The 17,040-nt window shown below is 38.4% G+C and overlaps 1 protein-coding gene across 1 annotated transcript in view; it reads left to right on the forward strand.

Moving 5' to 3' along the window:
- Window positions 1-16,532, forward strand: part of b3glcta (beta 3-glucosyltransferase a) — a 54,705-nt gene extending 38,173 nt beyond the window's left edge. Inside the window, exons 10-14 of the mRNA XM_037677879.1 lie at window positions 2,921-3,034; window positions 9,733-9,832; window positions 10,246-10,365; window positions 12,935-13,079; window positions 16,255-16,532. Coding sequence (XP_037533807.1) covers window positions 2,921-3,034; window positions 9,733-9,832; window positions 10,246-10,365; window positions 12,935-13,079; window positions 16,255-16,413 — 638 coding nt within the window. The 3' untranslated portion in view covers window positions 16,414-16,532. The remainder of the gene's footprint in view (window positions 1-2,920; window positions 3,035-9,732; window positions 9,833-10,245; window positions 10,366-12,934; window positions 13,080-16,254) is intronic.
- The last annotated feature ends 508 nt before the right edge of the window (window positions 16,533-17,040 follow it).

Below are 17,040 nucleotides of genomic sequence, written 5' to 3' on the forward strand. Positions count from 1 at the left end.
TATTCATATATATATATGTATATATATATATATATATATATATATATATATATATATATATATATATGGTAATACAATCAGATATATTTACATTATCACAGCTCAGAGCCATTTGAATCACACTTTGCACGTAACTCTTAATGGTTTTAGTTAGCCTGCCTTACAGATTAGATATGAGAAAAATAAAGTAGCAGACAATGTTTAGTGACTTTACATACCTCATTGTTGGAGCAAAGAATAACAATTTTAACTTGTAAAAATCCACCACAGTAAAAAAAAAAAAAACCAGCATGGTGACAATCATCAGTTGTTTTACGCAGCTTCACTCTGAACAGAACATCAGTTCTGGTTTAATTAGGTGAATATAATTCAAGAGATTGCTGTCCTGTGCCCTAATAACTTGCACTGATTAATAAACTTTTGACAAAATCGACCTTTTTATTATGAAGGGTTCTAATAAATAGTTGATTAAAACTTTTAAATCGCAAAGTTAAAACAAAGCAAAAAGTCCTATCTTTAAATGATTCCCAAGGATTATTGTTTAATAGCTTTTAATCAGCTGGCAGTGGAGTGCGTGGGTGGTTTTTCTGTGATTGACACAGCACATTAGAGCGTACAGGGACCACAGCAGGTTCAACTGCTTCTAAAACTATCAGAGCAAACAAACTGAAGATAAACTCACCTATAACATCTTGTAATCCACTCTTAATTAATAAAACCAAGACAAAATTGGTATTTTTATCGAGGAGGCTGATGATTTTCGACTCTGGCTCTCACTCAAGACAGACGCTCCTGCTCTCCCTCCCCCTGTTCTCCTTCCTCCTGCTCTGCTCTCTGTGTGTTTGAAGCTCCTGGTACACATCTCCCAAACAAAAAACATGATTATGGATCTGGTGAGTTGGACTTTAAATGCAATCTACAAAATCTTTTTAACAAAACGACAGGGTCCTGGAGAACCCGCTTGTCCGGCTGGGACTCATGCCGTGGGGAGTTTGGCAGCCGATGTGTCTCTCATCTCAGTCTCAGGAGGACACTGAAGACATTTATATATTTGGAATTATGATAGCTGGGGTTCAGCTCTTAGGCATCGGTGGGGCTCTGTTTTATCAACCTAATTTTGGCCATGGCAAAGTTTCTGAGTCAGTACGAAGGTTTGGTTCTTGCTAGGAGTACTCAAAATCAGCTGATTTACGAGCTAAACAGTAAGATGGAGGCAATTGGTGAGAATTGAAGGCCACCTGCAGCTCCTAGGACTCATCAGCATGTTGGGATCGACCTTGGAGAGGGCTCATAACATGGATCAGTGGAGTGGAATACCCATAAATTTGGTCATTTTGGACCGGAAAGTTCCAACAGGACTCAAGGTTGATGAGAAAAAAGTCTGACTGAAGAAAAATCAACAATTGTGGCTTATCTGAATCTGACTCCCGGCCTCAGATACAAGCCGACTATCAAATTTCTCCTGGGACATGAGTACCCAAAGACAAAAGCTTCATCTATTGTACGTACATATTCGCATTGTACCTCGGTGCAATTCCAATAAAGTTTATTCTGATTCTGATTCTGAAATGTCTGATAATCTTATTTGTTTGTTTCCAGTGGTGGGCACAGCTACCCAAAAAGTTAGCATTGCTAAACCATATTCCCCTAACTAAACAATTAGCCTTGCTAACACTAAGCTGCTAAACAGGTTAACATTGTTTTTGCTGAAGCTAATGCTAAACTGATAACTGCTAAGACAACTGTCACTCAGTCTGCATCGCACGTCTTCGTCTCTTTCCAGCTGAAGCTATGTCGACCAATCACGTCTTGTCACATGTACAATTAGTAAGCCTAACAGACTCTTTGAGACACTCCCACAACAGACAGGAAAAATATCCTGATGCATGCTCAATAATCCAGGTAGAAAAATCCAAAAAAGTTCAATCTGGTCCTCTGGACATTCAAAACAAAAAAAACAAACAAAAAAGACAAAGCAAACAAACAAGACAGGAAAAAGCTTATTAATTTTTTTGGCGGACTTAAAGTTGGAAAAACGTAATTTAGTGAAAGCTAATTCTGTTAACAGATTCCAAATTTAGCACAAATCCTACTCTGTTAAATAAAAAAATATATTTTGCAGTTAGCTGTTAGCAGATTAGTGGAACTGTGGCCACCACTGTTTTATTTGTTTAATTTAGCATTTATGCTCCTTTACCGCAGCAACCCAGAAATTTATCACACAACTTACAAATTTCATCAGCCAAGTCTGTAAAACAAATACTTTGCCATAAACCTACCATAAAATTGATAAAAAAAATAAGACCACTAAAATCAGTCCTAGATGAAATAAACAGTATATAACAAACAAACGTTTATAACCGTATGTGCAGTTCTTCAACAGAGACAAAGCAGGTCTCAGTAAATTGCTGTACCTTGAGTGCAATAAGGCAGCAATAAGTTTAAAATATATTGATGAATAAATAAAGTATAAAGGTCTAAAAAGAAGCTTATGAATATTAAGAAAACCATTTTTTTTAATTGATGGTAATTGAAAGCATGGTGATCTAGAGTAAATAATTAAAACCAATTATAAAACGAATCAAGTGTTTACATTCAAGCTTATATGCATTTCCCCATATTTTAAATATAATATCTGCACAAAATGAAGTATTCTGAGCACGCTCAAAGCAGTGGCAGGATTACATGGAACACTGTATTGAATCACTTTATCCCTGTTCAATTCATTTTTTTCTGTTTCAACTGATGTTTCTGTCAGTGATTTAATTTTTAATCAACGGGGGGACTACAATAAAGGGCATAAGACAATCCATTTATTTTAGTAAATAAGATCCTTTGGTGAGTGTTCTTGTATGAGTCAGAGGAATGCTTATTATTAAACTTTGTGAACACTGTATTGATTTTTCCCCCTTTGCTCTAGTTCCAGTGATAAAGAAGACTTGGGAAAAGGATGCCTTTTTTTTAGAATACTACAGTGACCACACTGATCCTTCGATACCAACCATTAATTTAGGAGTTCCAAACACTGAACGAGGTAAGTTCTTCCTTTTATAGCCTCCATGCCCTCAACCTCTTCACAGCAGATGCAGTTTGTGGCCTTGGCTCATGCTGCAGGCAGAGCCGTATACGTATGTTCATGAAAAATTATGTGGCAGACTAAGGTGGAATGTTATACGACCTGAGACCTTGTGAAGGGGATGTAATTCAAACCTAATACTGGAGGAGAATTGAGAGCAAATTATGTGTCAGTGGGGAATTTCTCAACGTTTTGCTTTTAAAAGCATCTTTATAGTACCTTAAAGCAGGTCACAAATGAGAGACAGACACACTTTTTTATTCATTGTGAAATTTTTATTTTATTTTATTTTTTTATTAGCCTTATTTTTTTATGTATATATTTTTTGGGGGAAAATGGATTTGAGCCTCATTTCCCTTAAACCCAAACAAGACAATGTTGAATCAATTCAAATCAGCTTCCTTATATTGCACCAATTTAAAAGCAAAAGTCATTTTAGGGCACTATATACAAAAGAAAAAACAAGTCAAAAAATAAAAAAAATAGCCAAATGTTAAAATTCATATTTTCTGTAGACAGTATAGAGGTCTGCATACTGGATTTTAAAGTTTAGTTTTCTAAGTTTTAAGACACCATACACATTATTTACCTTGCAAATTAAAAACTAAATAGACCAAAGATGTCAAAGCTGCCTGATCGCATATTAAACTAGTTTTGCACTTTGGAATTTAAAAGTTAAAAGAAATCTTAGTCTGTGATGTAAATGATGCCACGCAAGTCACAATACATAGTTTCCACATGTCTCTACCGGAAGTGTGCAGCGCTACTTTTCCACCATTATAGTAGGCAAGTGTTAGACAGTGACGATCATGATGGCTTTCAGACAAACCAAAACAAAGTTATTGATACTCTTGACCAATGTGCAAGAGAAAGATAAATCCAGAAAATTGCTGCTGTTGGGATTGACCAGTACAGAAGTAGAAGTACAGAAATAGAACATGTCAGTTATTATGGCATAGTTGATTATTTATTGAACATGAGGAGTGCGCATGGAAAGATCTTTGCGGCCTGAAATCCACAGACATATACAATCAATGCTTTTTAACAGCTTTGTGAAGGACATCTGAACTGAGAGCTACCTGGTTAAATAAAGGTTTAAATAAATGAATAAAAATATTAACATGCAACCCCCTCACATAATGACCCCAGGCCCAACTCGGAACTAGAACCAGGACATTCTTGCTGTGAAGTGACAGTGCTAACCACTAAGCCATTGTGATGCCAATACCACATTAACACTGATGACTAGGACATATTTTATGATGGCAGCACGGTGGCACAGTTGGTAGAGCTGCTGCCTCTCAGTGAGCAGGTTGCCCCGGTTCAAATCCCGGTCCAGGTACCCCGTCTCTTGCACAGTAATAGCTGGACATGGGCACCAGTGACCCATAAAGGAAGAAGTGGGTAAAGTTAATGGATGGATGGATGGAAGGATATTTTATGACATTTTGAGTTGTGTCAGTGCAACTAATGCTCAAAATTACAACATGGGTATTTATGTGGGCAGAGCGAGTGTTTACAGTGTGGAGGTTTACCACATAGCATAGCTAAGCTATCTACAGTAGAGGTATTCCAAGAGTAGTTCCAGCACACATACAGATATACTCGGACATTGTCTAACAAAATGAATGATATATTGTTTACTGGAATAAAAGTGACCAGAGCAAATTCTAGACATTTTCTAATGCTGATTCTTGTGGTTGATGTTTCCATGCTAGACTTGCCGACATTCTGCACTCAACCCCTACATTTGAGGTCCTTCTCATTTCCATTTTTCAGGGTGAAGTGAAAACAGCACTTTGCCAAACCATCTGCCTGGTTGGAACATCCTTTAACTCAACATGAAATAACCATTGTGATTTACGTAAAAAATACTCCTTGATGGTCAAACTTACTCGACCGTGACTGGAGCTATTATACACCTATTAAAATGGTGGTTAGGTAATAAGTGCCCGGATATGTTACGTTAAATGAAAACTATGTATTGTGTTCTCAAAAATAAAGAGCAAAGTTCAGTTGCTAGAAGCCAATTTCCTGTAAACTATTCCTCAATATTCAAGCTCCTGCATCTTATAAATGCTGTAATTTACATCAGAACTGAAAACCCACTGCACAAATGAAAGGTGAAATTATGATATTCATCAGGTACGCAGTTGTTAACCGCCAACCTGGTGACAAAGCCCGACAGTGGTTCCCTCTGGATGTGTGCTGCACATGACTGACAGTAAGAAGGAGATCCTGGGACAGATCAGGTGTCACTGCAATGTATTTAATCTGAAAGCCTTGTTGTCCAGATGGATGGAGGAATTGATGAATTTCAGTCTACATTAAATGAAAATTATTATTTTAATGTCATAGTCAGTTTTTTTTTTCATTTGCACACCCTTATATCAGCTTTACCTGGCAACATTTTGAGTGGAACTTCTGTCATTTCTGAACGAACTTGTCAGGAAAGTCTACTTTTTAGCAGTCTGTGCCATCAAGTAATTCTGACAACATCTCAGTTATTTTATTCATAGCCCTGCCACAACTTTTTTTAAATTATATTTCATTCAAACATCTATTTGCACAAGGGATCGACAGGACACGGACTCAACATGTGTTATAGAATGAACAATGAAAGAAGACATTTCTGTATCTGCTATAGAACGTCAGAAACCATAAGAATGGTCTGAGCAACCTGGGATAGTTTATTTAAAAAAACAGCACAAGGTCTCTTCCTCAATGCTTTTCATTTGCTTGAGGCAGGATCCAAACTTATTCTACAGTCAGACAGCTGCTGGCATTAAATTTCTCCAAAGACCTCTGATTCATGTTCCACCTTAATGGGATTTTCACTGGCTGGAGACATTTTCAGTCCAGTGTAGTGTTGCTCAGAGGAGTCTGGTTCAATCTCTAGCCTGGGTTTCTGTCTTCAGGCAGCTTAGTCCTCTAACAAGGTGGCCTTTTTGCAACCTCCTTTCAAGACAGGAGAGAAGGAGGTGGGTTGCCACTGGTTATCTGTTATATGTAGCATTGCAGAGAGTTATTAAGGTAAAATGTAGCAGGAGTTTCAGGCCAGTTTTTAGTTGATTCTAACTCCCATTCTTATATTTTATCTCCACCTGAACACAGTTGATGGTAAAAGGGTCTAACAAAACCACAACCAGTTTTATTTATGGCGCCCAATACAGGTGCGCTAGTTCTTCTGCACTTTTAAACCTTAGAAATAGAATAATGCTGAAAATTATTTATATTTTATATAGTTTTCTTTATAGCAGATTAGGCAAGGGATGATACGTTCTCTCCTTTTTTGATTGTTGCTATTTTAAAATGCCTTCTGATGGTTGTGCAATGAAAAAATAATTTGATTTCCAGACATTTTTGTACGTGTAGATTCTCATTACAAAACCATGAACAGGAAGAGTGTGACTCCCTAGTACCTGCAAGTTTTATGTGCTGTTCAAAACATTGCAACATTTCTGCTTAAAAATAATAAAATAAATAAAATAAAAGCAGTGAAGGAAAGTGTGCCCTTCTCACTTATATTGTCTACCAGTGCATGCTAGTTTTTCTTTTCTTCTGGGAGGCAGTAATCTCATTTTGGCAGCGATCCACAGCCCATCACGAAGGACTTATTTTTGGTAAACAGCCAAAAAGCCCTCTGAAAGTGTGTTCTGTTAAAACTTTAAAATGATTTTGCATCTTGATGAATAAACTATCTTTTGGATGTCTGGACGGATATTATTCTGAAGTAAAAACATTAAAAAATAATAATAATTATATTGTTTGAAAGTTATTGTGCAAAGAAGGGTGATCTGTTAGCTAAAATTTAAATAAAAAATAATTTTGAATCAAATTTTGATCCATCCATCATCTTCCGCTTGTTCCAAAGTGGGGTCTTGTGGTCAGCAGCTTGAGCAGAGAGGCCCAGACATCACTTTCCGCAGCCGCCTCTTCCAGCTCTTCCAGGAGGATTCCAAGGTGTTCCCAGGCCAACAGAGAGACATAGTCTCTCCAGCGTGTCCTGGTTCTTCCCTGGGGTCTCCTCCCAGTTGGACATGCCCAAAGCACCTCCTTAGGGAGGCTTCCAGGGAACATCCTTACCAGATGCCTGAACCACCTCAAATGGTTCCTTTCAATGAGGAGAAGCAGCGGTTCTACGCTGAGTATCTCTCAGATAACTGAACTTCTCACCTGATGTCTGAGGAGAGTCCAGCTACCCTGCAGAGGAAACTCATTTCAACCGCCTGTATCTGCAATCTCATTCTTTTGGTCACTACCCAGAGCTCGTGGTCATAGGTGAGGGTATGAACGTAGACCGACCAGTAAACAGAGAGCTTTGTCTTACAGCTCAGCTCTCGCGTCACCACAATGGACCGGTACAGAGTCCACAATACTGCAGATGCTGCACTAATCTGTCTGTCAGTCTCACACTCCATTCTTCCCTCACTCAGGAACAAACCCCCATTTTTCCAAAGAGAACAATTTTTGATCATTTAGTTTAATTATTGTTTGTTTATTTTAAAGTAAGATATTATCTAAAGATAGTACAAAGGCTCTTCTAAACAACAAAGTCCATGCGCAATAATCTAAAGGTTCAAAACTAACAATCCAATCAATGGCTATAACCTAATGGCTAAAGCATTTTGCTTGTAGTGATCACCGTTGTTTTTACTACTTGTTCAGAAGAGGATGTTGAGATGGAGGAAATGAAAGAAGTGTTTTCTTCACAGTAATTTTTACTGAAATGCATGCATGTTTTACTTACAAGAGGCAGTTGTCTGGTGTTGGCAACATTTTGCAGTCTGTCGTTGACAACTAGTTTGGAAAACAGCCACATTTATGAAGCTTCCATCAGTCAAATGGAGCTTAAAACAGATTTCACCTACCGAAGGTAAATGCACGTGTACCCTGAAGCCACAATAATGATTTGACAGGAAAACAAACCCTTCATGACTGAAGTAAAAATAAACAATAAACAATTTATGTGTCTCTTATTAATAAGCAAGCAGGACTGAAATATGAATGATTTCATCATTATGTGTTTTTCCCAGAGCCAGAAGGTTTATGCTAATCCTGAGTTCATCCAGCACCACTGTGTTTGGATTCATCTCCACTATCTGGCCTGTGCCCCTCAGATTATATCATCCAACCAAACAAAATGAAAAACTGTATTAAAAATGGCCGATAAGCAGACAGAAAATCATTCTAGAGAGTCCAAAGAGAGAGAAAGGTCATTGCGTTGTCTTGTTGACCCATTTTACAGCCATCTGGTTTATTATGCTGCTGCCATAACAAAATATTGTCACATTTTTACAGAGACAATGAGCAATGAACTCAGCTGGCTAATATTAAAAAGACAGGAAGTGAAAGGAACGATGACTTAAGATCCTGAAATGGTGGCGTAAGAACTTTTGCTCATTCAACAATATTCATGGCTGTGAGCTTTTCTTGTTTCCAGTGTGTGTGGGGGGAAAAAAAACAACTATAGATATATAGAGTGAAATTTTCTGTGATATTAAAAGTAGTTGCTGTTTGTTTTTATTTTTTATTTTCTGTGGCCATTTCTTTTTTTATCACTTGAAACTAGAAGTCACTGCATGATCTGGAGCATCACAAACAACCTACTTCAAACAACGTACTGGCCTTGTCTGGATGTCTGCCTTTTAAAGTGTGACTTTTGGATTATATTCCTGTCAGGGTGTCTTTTCTTATTCAATATTCAGATCCAAAGGAGAAAAAAAAATCTTGGGTCTCTTATAAATAAAACAATTGGGTCTCAGTATTCTTTGTGATGCTTTGCCACCAGGGATTTCCATTCATTCCTCTGCTCTGAGCCCTCATGAAGAGTCTGAATTCTGATGCTTTTTTTGTTTCTGTGTGTCTCTAGGTAAATATTGTTTACTACCACATCACAAGTTCTTGTCCTTAAAAGATGACAGAGCATTTTGTTCCATCTGGACATCATGTCAAACATGCCAGAGTAAATGTTTGATCCTTCTGGCCCGTCATGGCAGACACTTCTTTCTGTGAGCTGTCAGAAGGTCGACGGGCCTTCTTTCTCCTCACAAAGACACGTTTCTTAAAGTTAATAGCCGACTAGAAAAATCCTATTGACTGCAGCACAATTGAACGCATTAGAAACGTGAATAATTTTAGTGAAAGGCACCACGACCCTGGGTTGACTTGTTTGATCTCTGAAGCAGCTGATGTGTGCACCGACAGCCAAACGTTCTGTTCAGGTGTCCTTGAGGGGAAAACAGAGCTGCTGTGAATTTATGCTTACAATGCACAAAACCTGAAAAGCAAATGTACTTTGCAAATGCAAAGTGGTGCACATTGTACAGTTTTGGCACAATAGTACTACTTATCTTTATTTCCTTCTAAAAAGGCATCTATAAGTTATTCTTTCTCCGCTGTTTTTTCTTTTTTTAATTGAGACCTTTTTGTCACTCTTGTCCTTTAAATGTTTGGTGTTGATTTTTTTTTAACGTCTTTGTTGTCATGTCTTGTGAATGTGTTTGTGTACCCAGGCATGTGGACATTTAAATAAGTGCAAGTGTGTCGTTCTTCCTAACCGGGTCATTTATCTTTGCGCACCACGGTACTGCACACGGTCAATATGTAATCAAGTCGCTCCGGCTCCTCTGTTGATAGCATGTCTTCATTTGCAGGCCACTGTGGGAAAACCTTTGCAATCCTGCAAAGATTTCTGAGCAGTGCTGTCCCGAACACCACGTGGCTTGTTATTGTGGACGATGACACTCTTATCAGGTATGACAGTGTGGTGGCAAAAGAATGGTTTACTTCGTATTACTTTTTAAACAAATGTATTCTCAGTGCAGTCTTTCAGGTAAGCTAAAAATTGACTGACATTCATAACTGTAGCGTTTTAGCTTGGAAGAGATTTGCACAGTGGCAAAGTGTGAAACTTGGAACTCGTGACGTCACTTTGTGAGAATAAATTCCAGAGAGATTAACATTCTGTAGAACATCTAAAAGGCTCAGCGTCTAAATGAACATCCAGCTGGCCTTACTTTCACTCAGGCTGCCCCATTTATGTGGAATCCTCTGGATAGTGCCAGAGGGAGAGCAGCTCCAGTCTCTAAATGGACATTTTCATAGCCATTTAATCACACTCATTTGTCCATGATGTTAGTGTGTATGGTCCTTTTGCCTTTCTGCAGCCTCCCGCGACTCCAAGTCTTGCTGAGCTGTTACGACCCCTCTGAGCCGGTGTGTCTCGGAGAGAGATACGGCTACGGGCTGAGCCAAGGCGGCTACAGCTACATCACCGGAGGCGGAGGGTGGGTATTTTTTTACAGCTCAAACGCTTTAAGATGATGAAAATAAATAGGCAGTAGATTAATAATGAATACCTTTATCTTTAATTGAATTATAAACCTTTGAAGTTTGATTTAGAAATGTGCTTTAACCTCTTGAGATGCTGCGTCCACATATGGGGACATTACATTTTGCTTTGCTGTGCCTTGTACTTCACTCTGTTCAGTAGTGTTTTATACTTTGTTAAGCCATGTTAATGTTGTGTTATGCTGTAAAATAAGCCCATTGTCCCCATCTGAGGACGTTTTTTTTTTTTTTTAACAAAAGTCATAACCATGTAACAAAATACAACTTCCTGTTCGAAGAGGAAACTTTATTTATACACAAATCAGGTCCGTCTAATCGCAAATATCTAGGAGATATGGAAAATGCATCGCAAACCAGAGCTTGGGTCTCAGGAGGTTAAGGAATATCTGTGTTGCCAGAGATCCAATAAAGGAAAAAAAAGTTTTGTTATTTGGTGCATTGATATGACAAAAATTCAACTTCGCTCACACTTAATTAAATTAATTCAGGATACAATTAAATAGTCTCTTGATGAGATAATTTGTATTTCTGGATTCAAATCAGTGAAATAACAGTTCCTGTCCCCTGAAGGTCTTCAGAGACAGGTTGAGGTCGGAGGCCTAGTTCACTACAAACTTAACGATTGTTTAAAATCCCTTAGAGATCAAAGTCGACAGCTTCAGATCTTTTTGCAAGGTGTTCCAGGTTGCAGGTTACAGGAGCGGAGTAAGAAAGGCCTTTTTGCCTAATTCAGTCTGCACTGAGTGGACGCTGCAGGGCATGATGTCCTGAGAGCGCACGCTGTAGCTGCACTGATGATGTGACATGTAGGAGGAGATGTATGAAGACAGCAGACCATGGAGTGATTTAAAGATGAAAATGTACCAGTGTGTGAGCCTGCATGCAGTTAATGATGACCAGTTGACCAATGAGTACAGAGTGCAGTGATGGGTACAGTAGTTACAGCCAGTTATGAATCTTGGTGCACCGTAATAGACAGCAGCCAACCTCTGCAAGGTGCTTGCAGGAGCATTCATATAAGTAATGTGTCACCATAGTCAATGGCTGGAAGGAAAGTCGCAGTTACAAGATGTTTCCTAGCATTCAAAGTTAAGCAAGATCTATTTCTGAAAAAGAAACCCAATTTTAATTTCAGTTTCTTTGTTAAGTTTTCGACATGCAATTTAAAAGAGAGATGTGCATCAACCAAGATTCACAAGTATTTGTAAGAGTCAGCAAGCTCAATAAGAACACCATCCATAGATAAGATAGGAGGAAGGACCGCTGGTACCAACTTTCTGTTTGAAAACACCATCACTTTGGTTTAATCAGCATTTAGCACCAGTTTGAGACGGAACAAGTCTGATTGGATGATGTCAAATAATGCAGACTGTAAAAGCTGGAAAATCTTGGCAACTCTTTTAGCTCGACAATATACAACTGTATCATCGGCATAGAAATGCAAGAACATGTCAGGAATGTTCTGACCTACATTACATTACTTATGTAGATTGTGAAGAGAGTGGGTCCTAAGACTGAACCTTGTGGTACACCATTGTTGACACTTAAATAACTGGAAGAAGTACCATTGTGTTGAACACATTGCTTTCAGCCTGAGAGATAATTAGAAAACCAATCAATAATGTGATCCGAGAAACCAATTTCTGAAAGCTTATGACATAAAATGTCATGGTCTACAGTATCGAAAGCTTTAGACAGGTCTAAATAAAGTGCAGCACAGTACAGTACTCTGTAGCATCCAATGCTTCAGGAACATCATTAAAAACCTTCAATGAAACAATTATACCAACAATGCAGACCAAGACTGCAGACCAACACAAGCAGCTCAAAAACGAAACAAAAATGTCATTATAAACAAAAAAACTGTAAGTTTTGATGCTACAACATAAACAAGATGAACACAGGGAGGCACAGAGAGGGCTGACCAAAAACAGACTGGTGTGAGGAATGCACAATGGTCCACTGAATTGTGAAATGACAACCAAGAGTATTCGTGGACTGAAACTGATGAGATGAGGAACAGCTGGGCTAAATGAGACAGGTGTGAGCTGGAGTGGCAGGACTGGGCAGCAAAGACTTAACTGGGATAAAATAATGAGGGTGGCTGGAAACACAGGGAGGCAAGGAGTAAACCAAGCACAAAGAAAATACAAAAACCAAAACGAACATGAAAATAAAAGTGGAAACAGAAAGCAAACTCTGACCATGATACGCTTCTTCATTCCACGCTGTCACTTTCCTCAAACTGAGATTTTCTCTCTCCAGTTTATTTATATTTTCTCATTTCAAACAGGTGTCAGCTCAATTTGCAGTTTCACTCTACACTTTTCCCTCCTGCTGAATGAATAAATAATGCATTATAGCCCCTAAAATGATATCTGAGACATGCAACATGTCATATTTTGTAGTTATTTCTAACATTTCCCTTTAGATTGGTGATTTAGACTAAGGTTGTTTTTTTTTTTTTGTCTCTGTTTTGTTTTCATGTGTGCCGTGTCGCTGCAGTATGGTGTTCAGCAGGGAGGCTGTGGTCCGAATTCTGAACAGTGGCTGCAAGTGCTACAGCAATGATGCGCCGGATGACATGGTGCTGGGAATGTGCCTCAATTCTCTCAGGCTTCCCATCACACACAGTCCTCTCTTTCACCAGGTTGGGTTCAACATTTTATGTGCTTTCCTTTCACTGTGTACAGACTGTGAGAATCATTTGGTGTTTTCAAAGAAAAAAACGCATTTTACAAAAAAAAAAAACCTAGAGAAATGGCATTTCCTGCAAAAAGGCAGTGTGAATGCTTATTGCAAAAAATTGTTGAAAAACATCTGAAATTAGGTTAAAAAAAAAAAAAACATGCTTAAATGTAGCATAAGTACAAGACCAAGCCTAAATTAGCAGAAAAAGCAGAACACATATTTGCTAAATTGGATTTAAATAAGCAGAAATTAGCACAAAAATTTGGAAATTAACTAAAAAAGTTAAAACTGGCAGAAAATAGCTGAAAAGTAGCTGAAAAGACAGAAAAAAGTTTAAGCTACCAGAAGGAAGTGGAAGGAGCTGAAATGAGCTCCGAGAATGTGGAATTGGATGAACAAGCTAAATTTAGCACAAAACAGCTAAAAAGTAGATGAAATAGCAAAAAAAGCTGAAAGGAGCATACAAAGCTGAAATTAGCAGGGAAAAAAGTTAATTAGGCTGAAAGTAGCAAAAATGAGTACAAAAAGTGAAAATTATCTGAAAATAGCAGAAATTTGATTAAAAAGCAGCCAAGTAGTAGCTAAAAAAACAGAAAGGAGCTGAAATTACAAGAAGGAAGTTGAGAGAGCACATTTTTTGCTGAATTGGGCTTTAAAAAAAGTTTAAATTAGTGCAAAAAATGTGTATTAGCTGTAAAAGCTAAAATTACCATGAAACAGCTAAAGATTAGCTGAAATAGCAGAAAAATCTGAAACTTGCAGAAATAAGCTGAAGAGTGCATATCAAACTGAAATTAGCAGAAAGAAAAGAAAGGAGCACAAAACAGCTGAAAAAGAAAAACCCAGCTGAAATTAGCTGAAAGTAGCTGAAAAAAGTTTAAATTTGCACAAGGAAGCTGAAAGAAGCTGAAGCAGAACAAACCATGAAAGGAGCAGTAAAAAGGTTATAAACAGATCTAAAGATTTGAAGGATGTAAAATGAGCTCAGTTCATTTTCTATGAGAAAGAAAGTAGTAGAACAGGCTAAATATTTCAAAAGGCTAAAGTTGCACCAATACCAAAAGTCATAGCAGGATTGTCCTGAACGAGCTGAACGTTTTGATTTATGATTTGTTTAAATAGCACAAAAATTGTGGAACAAAAAAGATGCTGAAAAACGTACGTAAGAAAGATGTATCACAATAGTGTGAATGTTTACTAAGCATTCACACAACATCAATAAAATATTATTCTGAATAAGAATAATGAGGGTCGCATTTTTTTATAGTTGCAACTTCGTGCACTCCGCCCATCTTTCAGACGACTGTACGTACATATTCTCGTTGGATCTTGGTGCAACGATAATAAAGTTTATTCTGATTCTGATCAGCTTGCTAAAGGACTGTATATGTAGAATTACTTTTTTCAGCATAGAGAAAAATGTTTTCTGGAACAGGTTTTTCTCTGAGATTCATGAGGGGTATAATGTGAGTATAAAGCAGCTTGTATAGATTCATGTTGGTCAACAACAACCAATGCGTCAACATCTAAATTTCAAAGGCCTTTCATATGCATGCAGTTCTTTCTACTTTTTCTTGTAGTGCATGGAAGTTGTTTTTTATATGCTCCAATACAACCTATTGAATGGAAACACTTCATTTCTTTGTCTGAGAAACTTAATTGAAGCACCAACACAAGGCCAGGCAAAGAAGACGACGTTGTATCATCAAATCCGTAGCCAGATGAGATGAAAATGTTGTTTGAATACAATGGCAGGCATGTTTCGCTTTTAAAAAAAGATTTATTTTTAAAATCATCAGTGGGGATGAGCTTTTCTTTCCAGTGTTGGATCATAGTGAGAGAAGAGGGTTCTTATATGTACTTTTTAAACTATGTTGGGTGTGAAGTGGCACAACTGCGCTTGTGTTTGTGTGCAGGTTGTATCATGTTTGATGCAAACTGCATTAACTTATCATAAACTAAAAACTGCAGAAGAGTCCAGGCAGGATGGAGAAAAGTTTTTTGACAAGAAGGTGTCGGCAAAGGTCAAAGAAAAGGTTTACAAGACAGTGGTGGGACCAGCTATGTTGTTTGGTCTGGAGACAGTGATATTGACAAAAAGACAGGAGACAGAACTGGAAGTGGCAGAAATGAAGATGTTGAGGTTCTCCTTAGGAGTGACGAGGATGGATAAGATTAGGAATGAGATGATCAGAGGTGCAGCATGGGTTGAACAACTGGGAGATAAAGTTAGAGAGACCAGACTGAGATGGTTTGGACATGTCCAGAGGAGGGACAGTGGGCATACTGGTAGAAGGATGTTAGAAATGCAGCTGCCAGGAAAAAGACAAAGAGGAGATCTATGGATGCATTTAGAGATGGAGGTAGTTGGAGTGAGGACAGAGGATGCAGAGACCAGAGTGAGATGGAGGAGGATGACTCTGTGGCGATCGTTGAAAAGGAAAAAGCCAGAAGAAGAAGAAGATTAAAAACTGCCACCATCTTGAGCAGATTAACAGTTGTACACAGAAAATAATGTTTTAGGGCCTTTTAAAGAGCAGATATTTTGGACAATAGCATCAAAAAGGAGCTCAGCTAATATTGATTTGAGTAATTGCACATGTGCTATCCATCCATCATCTTTACCCGCTTCTTCCTTTTTGGGTCTCGGGGGTCAATGGAGCCCGTGTCCAGCAGTCATTGTGCGAGAGCCGGGGTACACGCTGGACAGGTCTCCAGTCCATCACAGGGACACACGGAGACAAACGAGACAAACAACCATTCACTCTCTCACTCACATCTAGAGACAATTTAGTTACCAATCAGCCTAACATGCATGTTTTTTGGTCTGTGGGAGGAAACTGGAGTACCCGGAGAAAACCCACGCGTGCACGGAGAGAACATGCAAACTCCACCCAAAGAGGCCCCCGGCCAGGATTTGAACCAATGACCTTCTCGCTGAGAAGCGGCAGCTCTACCAACTGCTCCACCGTGCTGCCCACACATGTGCTATTCTTTCAAAAATGTAATGATTCAAAAACAAATCTGAGCAATTTATCCCACTCGAGGAGCTAGGAGCGTGTAAACATGTGTGTAGATTTCTTTGACAGCTGCAGCTTCCTGTTGCAGTTCTTACCCTTCTTCTTTCCTTTCAGGCCCGCCCCGAGGACTACGCCAAAGAGCTTTTAGCTCACCAGGTGCCCATCTCCTTCCATAAACACTGGAACATCGACCCCGTTGGTGTTTTCAACAAGTGGCTCAGGGACGACTGGAGGGCGAAGACTTTAGATGAACTTAGGAGATCAGAGTTATGATGAGCACACATGGGTCTGTGTGTGTGTGTGTGTGTGCTTGGTAAGAGAATAAAGAATTATATCTACAGTATACACATATGTAAATGTTTTTATATTGTTACCGTTGAACTGTTATTAAAGGGACCATGTGAGCGTGTGTCTGTGTGTTTCCATGCCTGCGCTGCATGTTGAGATTGAGCTTCATTTTGGAAATATTTGTATATTTATATTTATGAACATTGTGAACATGTCACTCTGTTCATATCTTGACTTTTTTTTTTCTCCTCCGGGAAGTACTTTATCCTTTAAAACTGATCAGGAATGCCGTAAATAGGATCTATTTTGACGTAAAAGCTTGAAAATCTGACACTAATTTGCCTTTTAGTCCCATCAGAGGCTCATTTCATGACTTTGTTTAATCCAGCGGTGTGCTAATAATTAGGTTAACAATTAAATGGGTTAAAAATGAAATTAAAAAGCTGGAGTATGAAACTTTTATTAATCACTGCTAAAAAAACACATCTGTAAAAATCTTTAAAGCATCTTGATCGTTGGTAATTTGTGCTAAAAGTTGCCTTCCATGTTGTTAAATGTGTCTCCTGGTTCATGGACAGATAAATGACACTTCTTTTTTTTTTTAACTCAAAC

The sequence above is a fragment of the Nematolebias whitei genome, chromosome 6, assembly GCF_014905685.2.
Source record: "Nematolebias whitei isolate Nwh7 chromosome 6, NemWhi1, whole genome shotgun sequence".
NCBI classification, from domain to species: Eukaryota; Metazoa; Chordata; class Actinopteri; order Cyprinodontiformes; family Rivulidae; genus Nematolebias; species Nematolebias whitei.